This window comes from Cimex lectularius, unplaced genomic scaffold, assembly GCF_000648675.2.
Source record: "Cimex lectularius strain Harlan isolate CLEC.00 unplaced genomic scaffold, Clec_2.1 scaffold86, whole genome shotgun sequence".
Classification (NCBI taxonomy): Eukaryota; Metazoa; Arthropoda; class Insecta; order Hemiptera; family Cimicidae; genus Cimex; species Cimex lectularius.
In genome coordinates, this window is record NW_019392763.1 from 317,336 (window position 1) to 337,189 (window position 19,854).

The 19,854-nt window shown below is 38.9% G+C and overlaps 1 protein-coding gene across 1 annotated transcript; it reads left to right on the forward strand.

Moving 5' to 3' along the window:
• Positions 1 to 9,798: 9,798 nt before the first annotated feature.
• Positions 9,799 to 18,208, forward strand: LOC106666699. The gene is made up of 7 exons (XM_024227434.1): positions 9,799 to 9,913; positions 10,024 to 10,168; positions 10,227 to 10,436; positions 10,501 to 10,583; positions 10,935 to 11,055; positions 14,784 to 15,002; positions 18,016 to 18,208. The coding sequence occupies exons 1-7, from the start codon at positions 9,839 to 9,841 to the stop codon at positions 18,069 to 18,071; spliced, it is 909 nt and encodes a 302-aa protein (XP_024083202.1). The 5' UTR covers positions 9,799 to 9,838; the 3' UTR covers positions 18,072 to 18,208.
• The last annotated feature ends 1,646 nt before the right edge of the window (positions 18,209 to 19,854 follow it).

Here is a 19,854-nt window from a genome sequence, read left to right on the forward strand (position 1 = left end):
CAGGACTATGAAATTTCTATTTTCTACTGCATAACCTGTTCGTACTGTAACCATAATAGTGAATTAAAGTTTGTTTCTTTTAATAAATCAGTCAAAATATGCTTGAGAAATTTTACTCGATCAAAATTGATCAGCATAATCAACAATCTAGTTTGGCGTCTCCGATCATGCTTGTCCGCCTATCTTCGCTGTTTTGACCTCAGATTTTCTACTTTTCACCATCTTCAGTTTTCAATATTCTCGATACATTATTAGAAATTTTGTCGTAATGAGCTGAAAACAAGCCAGAAAACGCATGACCAAAGCTGCGAGGATAGCTAAGCCAAAAGGATCGGGAACGAGCAGACTATGGACTTTATAATATACATATTTATGCACGGTGATGCATTTGATGTTCAATACTGAAGTCGGCGAGAAGTCGAAATTTGCCATAATAATTTTGGTCGTTTCCGATTATGAAGTTTCTACTTTCTATTGCATAACCTGTTCATACTGTAGTCATAATAGTGAACCCCCCTAACCATAATAGTGAAGTGAAGTTTGTTTCTTTCAATAAACCGATGCTTGTCCGCCTATCTTCGCTGTTTTGGCCTTAGATTGATTTTCTGCTTCTCACCATCCTCAAGGTTCATATTCTTGGCTATACATTATTAGAAATTTGGTCGTAGTGAGCTGATAACAAGCCAGAAAACGCATGACCAAAGCGGCGAGGATAGCTAAGCCAAAAGAATCGGGAATGAGCAGACTATGGACTTTATAGCACATATTGTTTTCCTTCACAATACCGCACTTTGGGTTTGAACGGAAGAATTCTGCAACTCCATTGCGAACCTCATCCACAGAATTAAAATTTTCCCCTTGAAGATAATGAGCCACAGGAACAGACGGTAATCGGAAGGAAGGTCTGGACTCTAAGCTGGGTGAGGGAGAAGCTCAATTCCATCTAATTCTTTAATTTTTTGCTTCGTGCAACGAGAAGTGTAGTCTTGTTGAAATAAAACACGATTTCCATTTATTAATCCTGGGTGACGCCGGGTCAAAAGACCATACATTTTTTGTAACTGCTCACAATAAAGGTTTGGATCAATGGTTCCACTTACTAGAATGAATTCCTTGCAGTCTAGACATTTTTCTTGGTTTTGGGGTTTCTACAAAATTTCCAATTTTCCTTTCAATTGACTATTCTTTTGATGAACCGAAGGTCATTTGGGTTTTTCAACATCTGACAAATTTCTACTCGGCTTCGTGCCTGCCCAATGTCAACTTATGAGGAACCAGTCTTAATGAGCGATTCACATTCCTCAAGTTATGTCCACGATTCATAGTTAGAAGAATCAATCCCCTCAGACGGTTTTAAACCATGAGGAACGCCTTTCTTGCTCTGTAAAATATACTGCCGATCTGTAAACTTTGTATATATATTAAACAATAAAGACATATAGTTGTAGTAGTAGAAGAACCAATCTACATAAACAAAACTATCGGAAGATTGCTCAAATAATCACGCTGAGAGAACAATGAAGGAAGCGTACATCATTCGAGAAACCAACAGCTTCCTCGCCGACCTCCTTACATCAACCAATCCCTCAAATTCAACTCCTCACATCACACTCGTAACACCCGCTCATCCCCAATTGACCATATCCTTCCGCAACATACAACCCATACCTTCGAAAGAACCCTTTTGACCCAAGCCCCTATACTCTGGAACTCACCTTTCTATTCGTCACGCTGCCTTCTTTTTCTCCTTTAAATCCCACCTGCATAATCACCTCCTCTCCCTCCAAGCAGAACCTTTAAGTTAATATTTGATATTTTTGTTTAATATTCTTGTTATTTTTCTTATGGCCTGCTTTACAGGTATACATTGTGCCCAGATTTCAATCTCATTTTATTTTTAATTTCATAGAAGGAACTTCCTTTATTTATTTCATGTATATTATTCTTAGGGGACATCAGTCCCAGAATAAAGTTATTTTTCTTCTTCATGGTGCACATGCCGTTAGGAAAAGAGAACTGGACCACTTACATAAACTCCCCCTTTCCTATCTTGGGTGGGTTACCTGCCTTTATGTAGCACCCACTGTCGAGGTTACATTCGAAGACTGAAATAAAGTATATACTATTTATTTCAAGAAGAGTAACAAATACAGTTTGGAACGGGTGAACCTTCAGTTGGGGAGTGGGCGCGACCCGAAGGGGTGAGCTTACGAACGTCGGAACATCCGTTTTCATAAAAGGGGGAGGCTTGATGGTTGCATTGGTCGATAGCCTCCCTGAATAAATAAAATGTGTTCTTTAGCGACCGGTGGTTCAGTAATGTCGACGATGAACTGAGGATAAGCGGATAAGCAGGATAGACCTTATGGATCAACCTGAAAATTCACGGGCAACACTTTATCAATGTTTTGCGTCGTTTATTACTCCTGAACACCATCGTCTCAACCATCGATTAAAAGGTATCTAGGCGCAAAATAATGGTACAACCCAGATAGTGGTGAATCTTCTAAACCATAGGCTGTCTTCATGTACAGGGGAAAGACATCGTGAACAAATTAGTCTCACAGGTGGGTGAGTGAACGACTTCCTGTTTGAAAAGACGCGAGACGGAGCATGATCGATTTAATCTAGGGAGGTAGCAATTTCCAAGTCTATAACTTGCTATTCGTTTGGATTCTGAGACTCTTGGTGGGTTGAAGCTGTCGTTCAGATGGTTCTATTTATCAGAAACCTTAACGAAAAACTGGGTGATTTGCATTCCACTTAAGTCTAAGTGCTGGCTTGTTAGTCCTTTGCTTGAAGAAGCCCCACCACTCATGGTGGAAACGCGAGGACGTACGGACAAAACTTGTTTCAGACTTTTGATCTTCTCGCCGTGGGGGTCAGGCGTATCGATGCTATTCCTTAGGCTACGGTTACTATGGATGCGAATTCTGACGAAATTTTGTTCTGACGGGTTCGTCCGAACAAACAAATACATGTTTTCCAATGAGAGTGTTTACTCTGGAAGCGAAGTGCATGTCAGAACACGCACGATGTTTTCAGAACCGTTCCAGCTCTCAAACGAGTTTGTCTACGGCTACTATGGATGCGAATTCTGACGAAATTTTGTTCTGACGAGTAGGTCCGAAATCCTGGTCAGTATAAAGTGGTTATATTGTTATATCTGATAGTCGTTTCTTCCTCCCAGCAAAATGGACGAACTTAATGAGTTTTATTTTCTTGAAAGTCCGTTGATTAAGTTATTGTTCATAGCTGGTGGGAAAACAGAGCATGTAACTGCTAAACTTACTGCTAGGGTCGATTTCTTGATCAACTTTCTCCCACTTTTGTCGAGAAATACTGTACTAATAGTGTTGTACTACTTTTTGTCTTTCATGTCCCAGGAACACAGGGNCGATCTTTATTGAGCCCTGAAGATAATCTCAATAAAGATCGAAACGTTGGCACGATAAAGAAAATGTTTTTCTGAAACCTACGTTACACCAGACCGCATCTCACGATTTCTGAATAATTATCGATTAACGGTCACTAATCACCACACACTAATCAATATATGGTCCATGGTGAAATAACCAAAACTCTCTAAATTCAACGTCAGAACACGAAAAAACCAAAGGTTGCGGTTACAATGGATTCGAATTCTGACGAAATTTTGTTCTGACGAGTTCTGACAGTTTGTCTGAACAAACAAATACTTGTTTGCCGATGAGAGTGTTTAATCTGGCAGGGAAGTTCATGTCAGAATATGCCGTCAATTTAGACAGTTTTGGTTTTACACCAAGGATACAGATAAACCGATGAATCGGTGTTTGTGGTACATGAACGTCAAAAATATCACAACAGAGGTATTTCTCGGCCAAAGAGGGAGAAACTTTCTCAAGAAATCGACACAAGAAATAAGCCATATTTGGTTAGTGGTCATAATTGATCACATTAATAATTCTTTTTATCTAAGGTTTTTGGTTGACACGAAAAATTAGTGTCACGGGCGGGATTCGAACTCACGACATCCGTCTCAATACGACGTCGCTCTAACCACATGAGCTATCGTTTCTTCGATCCCCTCCGACACCAACTCATCACAACCTACAACCGTTCCCTCTTTTTGCCATTTTTCAAATTTCATTTTAATTAATATGGTCAATTATAACTGCTAAACATACATGGATCAATATGCATTTTTTAACGGACTAGCAATAAGTTTGAAACTCTCCCCTATCCTCTCTTGTGGAAAATAAGTGGTTAGCATGCTCTGTTTTCCCACCAGCTTAACTTAATTACTTAATAACTTAATCAACGGACTTTCAACAAAAAAAAAAAAACTCATCAAGTTCGTCCATTTTGCTGGGGGGCAGAAGCATACTGTCAGAAAACGCGCACAATGTAACCACCTGGTTCTGACGAGGATTTCGGACCTACTCGTCAGAATTCGCATCCGTGGTAACCGTAGCCTAACGGGACTGGGTCGTTCTATTTGTGAACTTACGAGAAGTGCACCGTTCTTTCCTAAGCAGTATTACCTCACTTCACACCTTGTAATAAACGAACTACTGATAAGGCCATGTGCCAGGTGCGGTGGAAAACAGAACCCCTAAAAGGAACTCGTGTTTTTATCAGTGTTCGGTTAAAAGTTCATATTACTGGGTTGCTTTAAAAACTCGTTTAATGGACTAGACTAGGTTTGTTATGAAAAACTGCCTGACATTGAAGAATATTATTAAATAATGACTTTAAGTAATGTAAACTGTAACTATCCTTTCTTTAATCCTTCCATTTCTCCTGTTCACATTTTCATTTATTTTTTTATTGTGAATATTTTGTTTCTTTCTACTTCCTCTTTTCTTTCATGTATGTATATTACATTCCTTATGCATTGGGTATGTTTTGCTCGTAATTATTTTAGACATTTCAAAGTGCCAAATCCCGGCGATTTAAGTTTACGTATTTATTGGAAAAATTATGTTATTTTATTTTATACAATAAACTTTTATCACTCAAATCCAGAAAAATACAGCGAAAACTTGCTGGCCAGGATCATTAGGGGCTATCTAGAACATAGTTACATTCTATTTAGATAGTTATTTAGTTTTTATTTATTTTATTTTATTTCTTTTTCTTTATTTTATTATTTTTTAATTTTACGAGGGTTTGCAACAGCAGAGGTCATATAAACTCTCGGGGTGCCGGTGTTTTTGAAAAAAAGACCATTTGTAATTATGTCGGGTTCGAATGCAGGGCCGCTGGATTCGAACCCGGGACCTTTACCTTACAGTGATGAGCGCCGTGTCAACGCCTAAACCGTTGCGGCCACCGACGCCCCTATTTCTTTTTATTATTAAATATAATATATTTATATTCGCCAGTGGTTTATCGGTTTTTAAATTTGCACTTTTCACGGTACAACGGGCCGACTGAACTACTGATGATGGCAAAATGTCGAATGTTTGCCAGTAAATATACAGCTAAACTAGGCAAAACATCGACCTCGATGATCAGGGTCATCATTAAATATCATGTACATAATTTTCTTAAAAATACAAAATGAAATCAAAGTAAAATTTAAGAAAATAATTGTCGGCGGTATAGTGGACTGCATTTCCATTTTGGGTTTTACCAAAAATCATGGACACATACCACACATCTTGCAATTCTTGGCTCCATATAGAGAGCGTGTAGGAATATGAGAATAGTTCTTGAGCATGACAGCAAATTTTTAGATCCCCTCTAACGATTCTTGGTTGGAGGAGGGTTGTTTTATATAATTTAGTGCTCACATTGCTTTGTCCCCAGTGGATGTTAAGAATGTGTGTATTTATTAGCGTGAAGGTGTAGTATGAAAGCCCAATGGCGGGATGTTGGGTACCCCATCGACCACGAGAAAGAATATGTTTAAAAGTGAGTGAGATTGACTAATTTTGATGTAAAAAAACACATCAAAATCAGTCAGTGAATGCATCAAAATTCTCCAAAACCTGGGGAAACACAACAACCTGATGATGTATTAGGTGCCAGGGCACAGAGGAATTTTGGGTAACGAAAAAGCAGACACATTGGCCAGAGGAAGATCTGCAAGACCATACATAGGCCCCGAACCTATACTTGGAATAACAAGAACAAATATAGAATCCTCCATCGCAGAATGGATCCAAACTAAACAAAAGGAGAAGGGGATAAACACTAGCGGCGCTAAACACAGTAAAATTATAATGAAACAACCTTCAACAAGACTGGCAAACTCACTGCTGCAACTGAGGCTAGACTAGACTCATAGGAGTGATGATAGGACTATTAAAGTCACTGACATCTGAGAAAACATCTACACAACATGGGCATGTACAACGATGATCCCATTTGCAGATTATGCAATGAGGAGGAGGAAACAGCCACCCAAACACCATACCATCTTCAAATGCGAAGCAACGGCTCAATAGAGACTTAACCTAACGTAGAGAAAAAACCTAGGGGATGAAATTGTAGCAGCGACAGTCAATGACCTGATACTTCTGCACTGAACTAGGGAACTAGGAAGGTACAATAAGCCAGAAGGCTGCAGTGTCTGGGGAGCACAAACCCCGCTTCCTAATATCCTCATTACCATCTCCGTCAACACCAAAGTGAGTGAGAGTGTGAATGAGTTTGGATTTAGGAATTGCGTTGGGGGCTAAAATGACATAGTGTTGATAGCCGATGTAGATAGTTGGCTGGATAAGACCGAGGTCGTATCCCGAACTGCCAACACCCAGGGTGGGTGATTCTCGAGGTCTGCCAGTAATACATTGTAGACTACATAAATTTTAAGTGCTGGAGACTGCGAGATGTGATAGGCCCAACTCTGTACACGCGTGTGTATCGACCTTCTAAGTGACGATCGGTTTTAGACACTCAATTTCGTTCTTTTTTCTAAACGAGCAGGTCTGGAATTAGTCGATCATGTACCTAAAAACCATAGCCTGAAAACCATTGAACCTAATCCCAACGGGTAAAAAAGTTTTAAATTATGATCCGATTGGAACGATATTGCCCTTCAATGTTGATTCTAACGGATAGTCTCGTTTTCCAGCTTATCCAGGATTTTTTTCTTTTTTACTTTACGTGTCAAAAGGACTGAACAGCCTGTTTGCCCGACGAGACAGGAAAGTGCGCCAGCGATAAGTCAATACTGGAGAACGGTTTGGCATTCCTTCCGTGAGAGGTCAGCATCTACTGCACGGTAGACTTTTCCGTAGAAGACGCGCATCTCTTTACGCAGGTCTGCCCTGCGCTCGTAATACCATCGACCCTTGTCAATTCGAAACTCGATAATTGGAATTTCTTCATAATACAGACTCCTCAGAGCAGGTCACTTTAGTAAATCGAAAAAATTCTGTATATTTTTATACACTCGATAAAACGAAATATTTTTCGTAACAGGTGGAGAACAAGAATTGTATAAATCGAAATGGAGCCACTTTCCCTCTTTATAATTCGAACTTTTTGTAATATTCCTCTAAATGTCCACATATTGTTTCCTTACAGCCTAAAGTTTTTCGAATTTTCTCTTCCTTGTTATGTGTAGTACTTAATGACTGTTAATTAATGATTAATTGGAGTTCGTGAGATGGGGTCTTGTGTGATGTAGGTTTAGAAAAACATTTTCTTTGTCGTGCCAACGTTTCGATCTTTATTTAGATCATCATCAGGGCCTGGAATTTACAAACATTGATTATATTATACAAATACATGTAAGGTGTGAAAATGAATTTATACAATGATTTTCATAAAGCAGAAATTTTCTGTTTAATCAAAGTATGTGTTTTCTGTATAGATGTGTCATTGTTGTGTGTCGTGTTGGGAGTGTTAGTGAGATATAAACGTTTTTTGTTTTATATGTTTGATATGGAAGGAGTGGGGAAGGAAGTAGGGATAGAAATTCATTTTTCTGAGGAGTCGACTTCTTTGAGGTGAAAGGGGAAATGGGGTAAAAAAGGGTAATGGTTTTTCGTTTAAAAACAAGAAAAAACTTTGAGGTCTTAAGATGATCTCAATAAAGATCGAAACGTTGGCATGATAAAGAAAATGTTTTTCTAAAACCTACTTCACACCAGACCGCACCTCACGATCTCCAAATAATCGTTGGCTAACGGTCACTAAACACCACATACTTTTTCCGATAGTTTTAACCTGCCTGTCCTCTTTGTTTTGGTCCGGCCGACCAATTTATACCTTTTCCCAGTTCAGCGATGAAATTGTTATTTTGAAAAGAGAAACAACCCACGAAATTACACGGAAAACTCAATTATGCAATCTGCGGTGTGAAGAACCTATTCCGGATCGGTGTGGTCCGCCTACCCTCGCTGTTTTGGACTGTTAGACCAATGTATGCATTCGGCATGTTCAGAGATGGGTTATTTTGATAGAGAAATAGCTGAAATAAAAACGCAGAAAAACAACTGACGACATGCCGAAACTTTTCTCCACGAGTTCTGCGGTCTGAAGAACCTATTCCGGATCGTTGTGGTCCGCCTACCCTCGCTGTTTTGGACTGTTAGTCCAATTTATGCATTCGACCTGTTCAGCGATGGGTTATTTTGACAGAGAAATAGCTGAAATAAAAACGCAGAAAAACAACTGACGACATGCCGAAATTTTTCTCCACGAGGTCTGCGGTGTGACGAAACCTTTTTCCCATCGTTGAGGCCCGCCTGCCCTCGCTGTTTTTGACTGTTAGACCAATTTATGAGTTCGGCCTGTTCAGCGATGGGTTATTTTGATAGAGAAATAGCTGAAATAAAAACGTAGAAAAACAACTGACGACATGCCGAAACCTTTCTCCACGACGTCTGCGGTGTGACGAAAACCTTTTTCCGATCGTTGTGGTCCGCCTACCCTCGCTGTTTTGGACTGTTAGACCAATGTATGCATTCGAAATGTTCAGCGATGGGTTATTTTGATAGAGAAATAGCTGAAATAAAAACGCAGAAAAACAACTGACCACATGCCGAAACCTTTCTCCACGAGGTCTGCGGTCTGAAGAACCTATTTCGGATCGTTGTGGTCCGCCTACCCTCGCTGTTTTGTTCCCTCCGACCAATTTATACATTTGCCCGGTTCTATGATGAAATTGTTACTTTAAAAGAATAATGAAATAACTCCACGAAATTACACGGAAAACTCAATTACAAGCAGAACTCTTCTTAACGTAGTCTGCTGTGTCAAGAACTTATTTCGGATCGTTTTGGTCTGCCTATACTCGCGGTTTCAGTATGTCAGAGTAATTTAGGTATTTGGCCAGTTCAGCGGTGAATAAGTTATGTTAAAAGACAAACAAGTGAAACGAAAAAGCAGAAAAACCACTGGCGAAATGATGAAAACTTTTTCATTAAGGTCTGTTGGGAGATGAGCCTGTTTCCGATCAATTGGTGTGCCTCCCCTCGTCGTTTTGATGTACATTTCGACTTTTCGCTAATTACATAAAAAGGGACATAATTTACAATACAACATACAGACAAACTACTTGCAGAACGCTCCCATCGCCCACAAAACTGCAGATTTATCATCCCTCCGATTGTACCATTACAAAAATTACACAGGACATTAGTCACTGTCTAAATTGGGAATTTCCGTTTACAAGGATATACAGGAATGAATTTTATCAAGGCGACTTTTCATTAATTCTAGACAAAACAAAACTCACGGTGAAAGATTGATCAGCTTCCGCTGACGTCCTGTCGTCCATTGTCCCGTAAAATCTGATAACAGAAAAAGTTAAATCAAAATTAACATCATGGAAAAAGCTTATTCATAGTTCATTTGAAGTCAGTGATAGTTGCGATTTTTTTGTGTTATTATTGATATTATGCAGTATATATTTTCACAAGTGGTTTTTATTTTCATCATTTTAAAAACTCGACATGCACTGCCATCCTGTACGGTAAAGACATTGTAACAATCACATTTAATCATAATGACCTGTACTGTTTTACAATTATTGGATGGGAATTATTTTATTTACTTATTTTAACCGAATCGAACATACTCTAGCATCCACCATGCAGATATGACGTGATCCGAAGTCCAGAGGACATGAGCGGCCTCGTTGTTCGCGATAACTCTCTCCATTCCATCAACTGGAGCTGGGAAGTACGCGGAGGAAGTTGGAACGTCACTTACAAGTACAATTACCCGAGTAATTATCATTATTGAAGCAAAAACGTGTTCGGGTTTTTTAATTTTTGTCTTCACAGGCGGTTGGTACGAAGGGACGGCGATTTTCGTTAATTGTTCGACCTACATGGCCGGCAAAGAGCAGGCCACCGTGTCCTGGGGGTATATCAAAAATTGGGAGAGCAACGCGATCCCAGTCTACGCCAACGCGTGGAATATCAACTACAACGGTGATGTGTTCGGTTTCATACCATCTAATTATGGAAGATACACGTTCAGGATTTACTCGAGTATACATTTTACAAAAATCTTATTGCAATCCTATTTTATTCATTTATCTTGTTTTGTTTCAAGAGAACAAAAGACACAATCCTTTTGGCGAGGACTTGCAATACCCTCCTGATTTCTGCACTTTATCATCAAACGATAAAAAGGAGGTATGCTTATTGTTTATGTTATTAGCCAATTAACTCAAACTTTGTGAGATTTCTGTAGCCTGAGGGATGACGAACCTAATACGGTCGTTAACGTTAATTTTGGTCTGCATATACTCTCTTGGTTGGTCATTGTGTTGTGTTGGGTTCGACCAACATTCTCGACTGTTATTTATATTTTGGTCGTTTTCGACAATCCCGGGGTCAGAAATATAAACAGGGTAAGGCACCAAAACTAAAGATTACGGAAAACAACAATAACAATTTACAACGTCTAGCCAAAACCGGATAGGCAGACCAAAATAATCAAAAGTTATTTATACAAACATAAGCAATATTTTTATTATGTTTTAGATGTCAAAGTGGTGGATGCAAAAAAAGGCGCAAAAGAATTGCCAGGAAGCGACTGTAATCTGGAACTGGAACTCAAACAGAGGGAGATGGAAGATATTGTACAAATGGGCGCATAATACAGGTTAATAAAATCCCTTTTATCTTATTTATTTCTCAAAAAAATGTATAAATAAACAAATATAAGATCAAATCGATTTAACTTAAAAAGTGTGGTGAATTTACAAGCAGATTCAACCAAATGTTTGTACAGAAAGTTGGTTCAAAAAGGACAATGTAGGGAAAGCATTCGGGAAAACCATAAATAGGTTAAGATGTAACCATGCTGTATGTAAACAATATTTAGCAAAAGTAGGTGCTGGGTTGTGTTTCTACCCCTGACTGGAGAAGGAAGTGAATGGCATGGCACAAATGCTTATTCTTCTAAAACAGTCAGCCACGGTTTATAAAACAAACAAAATACGCTAAGAAAAAAGGAGAGAATGCTGGCTTTCATGTGGGTGCAGTACCGGGGGTAGATGGGTTCCCCCATTCCGGCCGTTCGCGGGGCGTTTGCTGCCGCACGGCTACACATGGTTTATGGCTCTAAAGCCAATACCAAAAATAATTCGGCATTTCCCTAATTGTTAAGTTTATTGTATAGCCAATAACAAACCAAGGGTACCGTGGAGGCGTTTGGGCGTCCGTTACAGACATTTGCCGTAGTAGGTTCGAACCCTGTCATAGGCCTTGATATTTATGTAATATATTTTAAAAAACTGTAAAAAAGTTTGACTTAAGATGGATGACGAACCGACAAACCACTGAAGGTACGAAATGCATATGCCAGCCTGACTGGCTAATAACATCGAATGTTGGGAGCCAATGATGATTACTCCGGTCAAAATGTCCTGCACGTCGTTTTGGTCCGTTATACATTAAGCATCAAGTCAATCCTGTGTTTGTTTGTTAACAAACAGACATACAAATGAAGATGACAGAATGAACCACCAAAATATCAATTACTCGTAGTCTAGTATTGTCGGAGAATACGAAACCACATATCAATTTGTAGAAAGGTCGTTACCGGTCAAAGTGTCAATCCTCGTCGTTCTTGGGTTAAAGGTCGTTAGGTCTGTCCTTCAAGGTTTGGCATTAAACTAAACAAAAAGGCACAAACATAAACCATTAACGATTATGAAATGAAAACACGTCTGGCAAACAAAAATATCAAATAAGGCTAAACTAGCATAATCGTAATGTTCCAAACTACATATAAATCTGAAAATAGGTTGTCTAGGTCAAACTGTCCTCGCATCGTCGCTGTTTTCGTAGTTTCTGCATTAGGCTATATAAAAAGGGACACAACTTACAAAAAGACACTTAGTCAAACCACTAAAGATTATGAATTGAAAACACGTCTGACAAACATAAATGTTAAAGCTAAATTAGCATAATCGTGGGGGGGCGCGGTTGCCGAGTCGTTAAGGCGTCAGATTCTCGGCTAAGTAGATCCCGCGGTCTTGGGTTCGATCCCCATCGACCGTCGCCTCTGGAATTTTTCTGACGCCTAAGGGGACCGGTGACCGCAATTGAAAGAAATTGACATGGCACTCATCAATGGAAGGAGCGGGATCAGATCTCAGCGACCCTGAATTTGGTCCCAACCCCATTCAAAAATGATCTCGATGGAGGTACACCGGCAAACCGGTGGCTCAAATTCACACTTGCGTTGCGAGCCCCCAAAAATGGAGCCAGCGATAAAGTACAATAAGCTGTACAGCTGCAGTGTTCAGGAGGGAACTCCTCCAAAAAAAAAGCATAATCGTAATGTACCAATAGATTCTGGACAAACTGTCCTTTACCCTTGCTCTTTTCGTCTGTCAGACAAGTTTCGTCAATAGATTACATAGACACCACTTACACAATGACGCACAGACAAAACACTAGTGAACTGAGCTTGACTGACTGACCAAAACAGGATAGACGGATCAAATCTACAACGACTAAACTACATATACATTTCTAGATATGTCGTTTCCGGTCAAACTTCCTATTCTCGGGGTTTTGTTATGTCAGATAAGTGTCGTCATTAGGCTATATAAAAATGGACACAACTCACTCAACGACGCACAGAGGAACCACTGGTGAAATACTGAGCTTGACTGTTGACCAAAACAGCGAGGATAGGCGGATCAGTTCAAACTAATTATAAATTCTAAGATAGGTCGTTTCTGATCAACCCTTCTTCCTGTTCCTCGTTAGGCCTAGTACGCACTGGGATTCTTTGAGTCGACTCTTTGAATCTTTGGAGAGTCTCGGCTGCGTCTAGCCTGAGTCCGGGCTGCCCCGACGCATTGTTGCGATGAATCTGGTGTGTTGCGGGTTAGCATTTTCGGACTCTTTTGAATCCCATCCGATGTGGGATTCTTTGACTCAATGTTGCGCAACATTTGCCAGTGCGGACGAGAATCGGAACAAGCGCTTTTGCTTTTTAGTTGACGTTCTAGTGAGTGTTTTCTTGAAGATTTTGCAAGTGTCTTGTATTTTTTTTTTTTTGCTTTGCCGTGTGGCATCCGCCACTCCAGAAGTGTCTTGTATAAAGTTATGTTGTGGAGTACAGAGTTGACTTTACAGTTTATTGAAGACATGCATTCCCATCGGTGTTTGTGGGATTATCATTCACGGAATACAGAAATCAGGAATTGAAAAGCCAAACATTGAACGGTTTAGCCCAAAAATTGAGTGTTTCCGAAGCCGAAATTGAAAAAAAATCACTCTTTAAAAGGACAGTTTTTTAAAGCACTTCCAATTGGATGCACTACGTGCAATGCAAAAAAAGAGCAAGGGAAATTCCCGAGAGAGCTAGTTCCTCCATCATTTTCGCAGGCACTGATGAATGTGAACTGAATCTTGGTCTGGACACGATTCTTTGTCGCGGAGAAGAGTCGGGGCTGCATCGCAACAATGATTCTACGCAGCCCCGACTCTACCCCGGAACATGAATCGACTCAAAGAATCCCAGTGCGTACTAGGACTTAGTCTTGCTTAGCTGCGATAGTTACACAAAAAGATACAATATTTACAAAATAACAAACAAATTCTGGCGGATGCTTCGCTGTACTTCAGGTACTTCCAGATGGCTTTGATCATTGGAAGGTCACTGAAAAGTGATAATCTAAAATTAATTTTTCTCATGTAAAGGCAGGCAGCGTAGCCAATAGTGAGATTTCTCTTTGAGGTTTGCGGAGTGATGAACCTACAATTTGGTCGATTCTCATCATCTGCCAGTCCTCGTTAGCCGCGTACCTTTGTGGTGGGTTAGTTATACAAAAAGGGACACAAATGACAAAAAGGTGAGTCCGACAATTCAAAATAGACTCGGATAGGCGACCTGATGGTAAACTATCCTACTGCAAATTGATCAATTTATTCGTTCGGTCTATTTAGTTCTTTTCTAATGACCTTTTAGTACAAAAAAGTTCACAAATGTTAAAATATCCTCGTGTATTGTGAAGATTATTTTCACTGACCCTTAGCAAATTAATTCAGGATTAAATAAAAGAAAGGAACAAGTATGAAAGCTTGAAATCGCAATTACGTCCTTGGAAGCATGCCCTCGGTTTCCAAATCTATTGGAAATCATCGAGAGATTGCCGTAACCTCGGTCGATTCTGGTTGACTGGCATCAAAAACAAGGCCGCCCGAGGGTCAGCAGCAATTGAGGGTTGTCCGGTTTGCACCATTGACATTTCAGACTGAGTCAAGCCAGTCGGTAATAAATTCTGTTCAAAACATCACTATCTGATTGATTTACTCTTGAGTTTATACATAAAACACCACAGATCGTTTAATCAATGTTTTTTTTTTCAGACAAGACAACGTGTTCCGTTTCGTACAGAAATTTCGCGACAGGTCAGGAAGTCGAGGTGATCAACTGGGAATTGGACGTGCCTATGAAATCGATCAAATACAAAACCAACCCGATGAGGATTGTCAATGAAAACTCCTGGCAACTCGCCCTGTCGCCATCGGAAAATTGGGGCTTCACCCCGACCGGAGATGGCCAGTGGATATTCCAACACTTCTCGAGTAAATATATATTTAACTACTTAGACTAAAAATTTGATTGGACATAGAGAAAGCTGAGTGCAGGACGACCCTTTATTTCACTAACCTTTATTTTCTTAAGAAGAAATTAATTCACACTCTAAGATCATTAGTTAATAATTGTTAATTTCTCAAGGAAGTAGAACGTTTTTATTTGTAATACACAAGAAAGAAGAAGAAAGGATGATTTTATGATTTGGCACAACGTAGAATTTTATGAATTAGGTTGAACAGTTCGTGATAATCAATCATGAAATAAAAATCTTAGATACAATTGATAAAAAATAATATTGATAAATGTGTGGTGATTAGTGACCGTTAATCGATATTTATTTAGAAATCGTGAGATGCGGTCTGGTGTGATGTAGGTTTCAGAAAAACATTTTCTNAATAAAGATCGAAACGTTGGCACGATAAAGAAAATGTTTTTCTGAAACCTACATCACACCAGACCGCATCTCACGATTTCTAAATAAATATTGATAAAATAGATTCTACTTCTTACCATTTATTGAAACAAAATTGGGAATAGATTTGTCTCAAATGCTTCAAAATTAGGGATCAGATGATAATAGGTTTTATGTTATTTTCGTCCAACTTTCAGACAATTTTCTTCGGCTTTGAGGCTCTTTTAATACAAAACTGTTATAATTTTTTTTCATTGAATAAGTTTGCATCGGCCGCTGTCAGTAATTCGAAGGTACCTTGTCCAGCGAGTACGTCGGATGAGGCAGCACTTTTCAGCCAGAATGCAACGGATTCTGCCGCGTCACCATAAAATACGAGACCTTGCGTTACAGAATTCACTACCTGTTTTTCTGTCTAGTTTTCTCTTTTGTACACAAGATGAAAGTGAAAAACCTTAGGTTAGAACCAAATAAGTCTAGTCGTTTTCCAAGCAGATAAATCCGCTTGTCCTGGTTTATTTTAGAATGTCGCCTTTCGGCATTTTGCTTAGGTTTGTCTGTGCGTTATTCTGTTCGCTTTGTCCGTTTTTTTGTAACTAACTTAGCAAGATGAAATCCTGAAAATTCTGAAACGCACACTTAACTAACAACTTGCCAATAATAAATAAAAATTTTCCATTATAAATCAAAAATATTTAAATTGTGACATTTCTTGTTGAGGTCTGCAGGTTGATTGTAGTTTGGCCGTTTCCGACATGGTCCACTTATCCTCGCTGCGGTCAGTCAGACATGATCAGCATTTCTCCAATGGCTTGTTTGTACGTTGTGATTTGCGTTTTATAACTCATGTCAAAATTTGTCTGCCAGAGCAAAACTCCGAGGATAAGTAGACCAGTTTGACAGGAACCCTATCTACAAATTGACATGTTTGGTATTTTCAGATAATCCTAATCTGCTTATATTTGATATTTCGTTCTGTCAGACTTGTTTCATTTCGCCAGCTTCAGTGAGCAGAAAGAAAATACCAATTTTTGGTTTCTATTTGGAAAACGTAGATTTTTACACGATGTCTTTTGAATAGAGTAATTTCAGCAATAATATTTTAAAAAACACGGACTTTTGCAATCTTATCCCATTAATTTGACTTTCGACAATTCTGAATCATAAAAGATAAACCGTTCACAAATACTCAACCTCAGATAACCATAAAAACTTCAAAACTCGCTGCAGTGCCAAAATCCAAATTTTTTCAAATTTTATCTACAACTGCATCAATTTATGCAATCAGAGAGATTATATGAAGAAAAAAACATAAGTAGCATGTTAAACGTGTATGTGAGCATCGGTGACCAACGTTAGGCAGCCCCTTAGACTACATGACCAATGAATGGCTTTATATGCGCAGTTAATGCTTCAAACTCCGAGGTAGATTGACCGGGAAGGTGGAAGGTCAAGATGAGGGAGTTATTAAGGGATAAACTGCAGTGGAATTGGTGGCATCGGATTTTGGCTAGGTCCGTAAAATAAAGAATTCAAAGGTGGGGTTGAGATGGAAGGTTAGTGTTCGATCGAGGTCACGATAGCTCAGGTGGTAGAGCAGCGGCGTATCTAGCCGAAGGTCGTGGGTTCGAATCCCGCTCATGACATTGATTTTTTATCTCAACTAAAAACTTTAGCCTAATGTTGCCAAATGCTGGTCGGTTATATATCTTCACAAAAGCTGAATGATTACACGACTTTTGAAAAACGGCAAAAAAGGAGGAAAAATTCAAAAGGTGGGTTTGAGGTAAGAAGTTGGTGTCCGAGTGGTTCGAAGTCACGATAGCTCAAGTGGTAAGCAGCGGCGTATTTAGCCGAAGGTCGTGGGTTCCAATCCCGCTTGTGACACTCACATTTTTATCTAAATCAAAACCTTAATTAATTCAAAATAATGTTTAATATTAAATGCATATCTCATACAGGCATTTTGTGCTCGTTGGATTGTTTCTATAGTTTCAAATGGAGAATATGGCTGGTGATCGGAGGATTTTTGACTAGAGGGATCAGATCCTATTAAAGCCTGATTTTTTTAGCCGTACATTTCAAGTCCGTACGTCTTCATCAAAGCTATTCAAAGAATTTTTTGTTGTGAACAGTAAATCTTGAACTTATATGATGTCCAGCAGTTTTTTATTTGTCTTTGCCTATGTGCCCTAAGTATTTGACGCGATTCGCTGTAGGAAGTGGAATTTGATTCAATTAAGCGGTAGAGAATTGCGTTTAATGGTAAAAGACACATATAAGGATTTCTTTTCATTAATTTTAATTACCCATTTACTCATAAGGAGGGATCCAACTGCTAGAACAGGAATGAAGTTCGTAGATTATCATCAGATGAATGTCTTAGAATGATGAGGAAAGTCTACCGTTATATGAAAAGTAATGGGCCTAGAATGATCCCTCGAGGAACACCAGAGAGGATAGTGATTAAGTTTAGGTAGAAGACTTTCAGGATTTTATTGTTAAATTCGTTAAATACAAATGACAATGAGGATATCAAATGAGGTTTTATTAACATACAAACTAACACTATTAAACTTTTTTTTCAGGGAACATTGTGTTTCGTCCATTTAATGACGTTCGTGGGGCGCTGGGAATGGCATAGCAGATTGAAGATTACTTTTTTTATGTTAATTAAATTAAGACTATATGATGTTTTTAATTTGTATACATTTTTAACAGTATTAAATGATTCCTATTGTTAATCAACATTATATCCAAATTACTTCAAAATAAATGGAATTGACAGACAGCGAGCTTTTTACGAATTTAAATTGTGACTAGTGATAGCAAACCGTCTTTAAACTGGAAGACTGCTAAATTGCTATAGGACTGACAGGCGCCTATTTTTCATAATGATATATTATGAGTAATATTAATATTAACGAGAAAGCAGACAGACTGGCCAGAAGAGGACTGCAAGATCATACATAGGCCCCGAACCTATTCTTGGGATAACAAAAACAAATATAGAATCCTCCATCGCAGAATGGATCCAAGCAAAACAAAAGGAGAAGTGGATAAACCCTAGAGGTGCTAGAAATAGTAAACTTATGATGAAACAACCCTCACCGAGGCTAGCAAAAACACTGCTATTTTGGAGAAGGCCAAACTCAGAGGAGTCGCAGGACTACTAACCGGTCACTGGCATCTGAGAAAACATCTACACAACATGGGTATATACAGCGATGATCCCATTTGCAGATTATGTAATGAGGAGGAGGAAACAGCCACTCATATCATCTTCGAATGCGAAGCAACAGCTCAATGGAGATTTGACCTAACGTAAGGAAAAAATTTAGGGAATCAAATTGCAGCAGCGACAGTCAGTGACCTGATACTTCTAAGGAGAAGGATCGAGTGTATTGCACTGAACTAAGGACCTAGGAAGGTACAATAAGCCAGAAGGCTGCAGTACCTGGGGAATACAAATCCCGCTTTTTAGTATCCTTTTCCACCATACCATACCATACCAATATTAATATTAATAATATTATGAGTTAAAATATACAAATACATACACGAACTACAAAGTACACGCGCCAATACTTAATGGAGCCTCACTAATACCACAAGTGACGTTATACAAGCCCAAAAGTACAAATCATCTTTTGGTGATCCCACATTTCGAATGCGAAGCTACAGCTCAATGGAGATTTAACCTAACGTACGGAAAAAACTTAGAAAATCACACTGTAGCAGCGACAGTCAATGACCTGATACTTCTAAGGAGAAGGATTGAGTCTATTGACTGAACTAAGGAACTAGGAAGGTGCAATAAGTCAGAAGGCTGCCTGGGGAACACAAACCCTGCTTCCTATTATCCTTTTTTTTACCAGACCATACTTTTTTTACGTTTTTTTTTTTCTTTCTTTCATTTTGTATAAATAATCCGAAATGAATGAAAAATTCCACCACACCCTAACCATCATGAGGAGGAAAGTGTTTTTAATAGTCATGCAATCAGAAGATCATTGAGCATTATAAAGTAATGGCAAGGAATTTGTAATGCCATTATTTGCTCTGATACGAAAATTGGCCTCGAAGTCATCAAAAATAATTTCTCGGTTGACCCGTACATCTTAGAAATTCACAAATATCTCTATGAAATCAGAACACTTAAGAAACATTTGGTATTCGTTTGGGTTCCTAGTCATGTTGGCATTTCTGGAAATGAAAAAATTGATCAACAGGCAAGGAATGCAAACCATCCACAAAGAACAGATCAATTTCCTCTCCGCCTGGATGATATAGTCGTTTATGTTAAAAACATTATCAAACGGAAGTGGGCGGCAAGATAGAATGTCTGTAGAGATGTATGAAAAAAATTAAGCCAGTTGTACATAAATGGCCGACTGAGGAACTTGAGAGAAAAGAACTTGTGATTC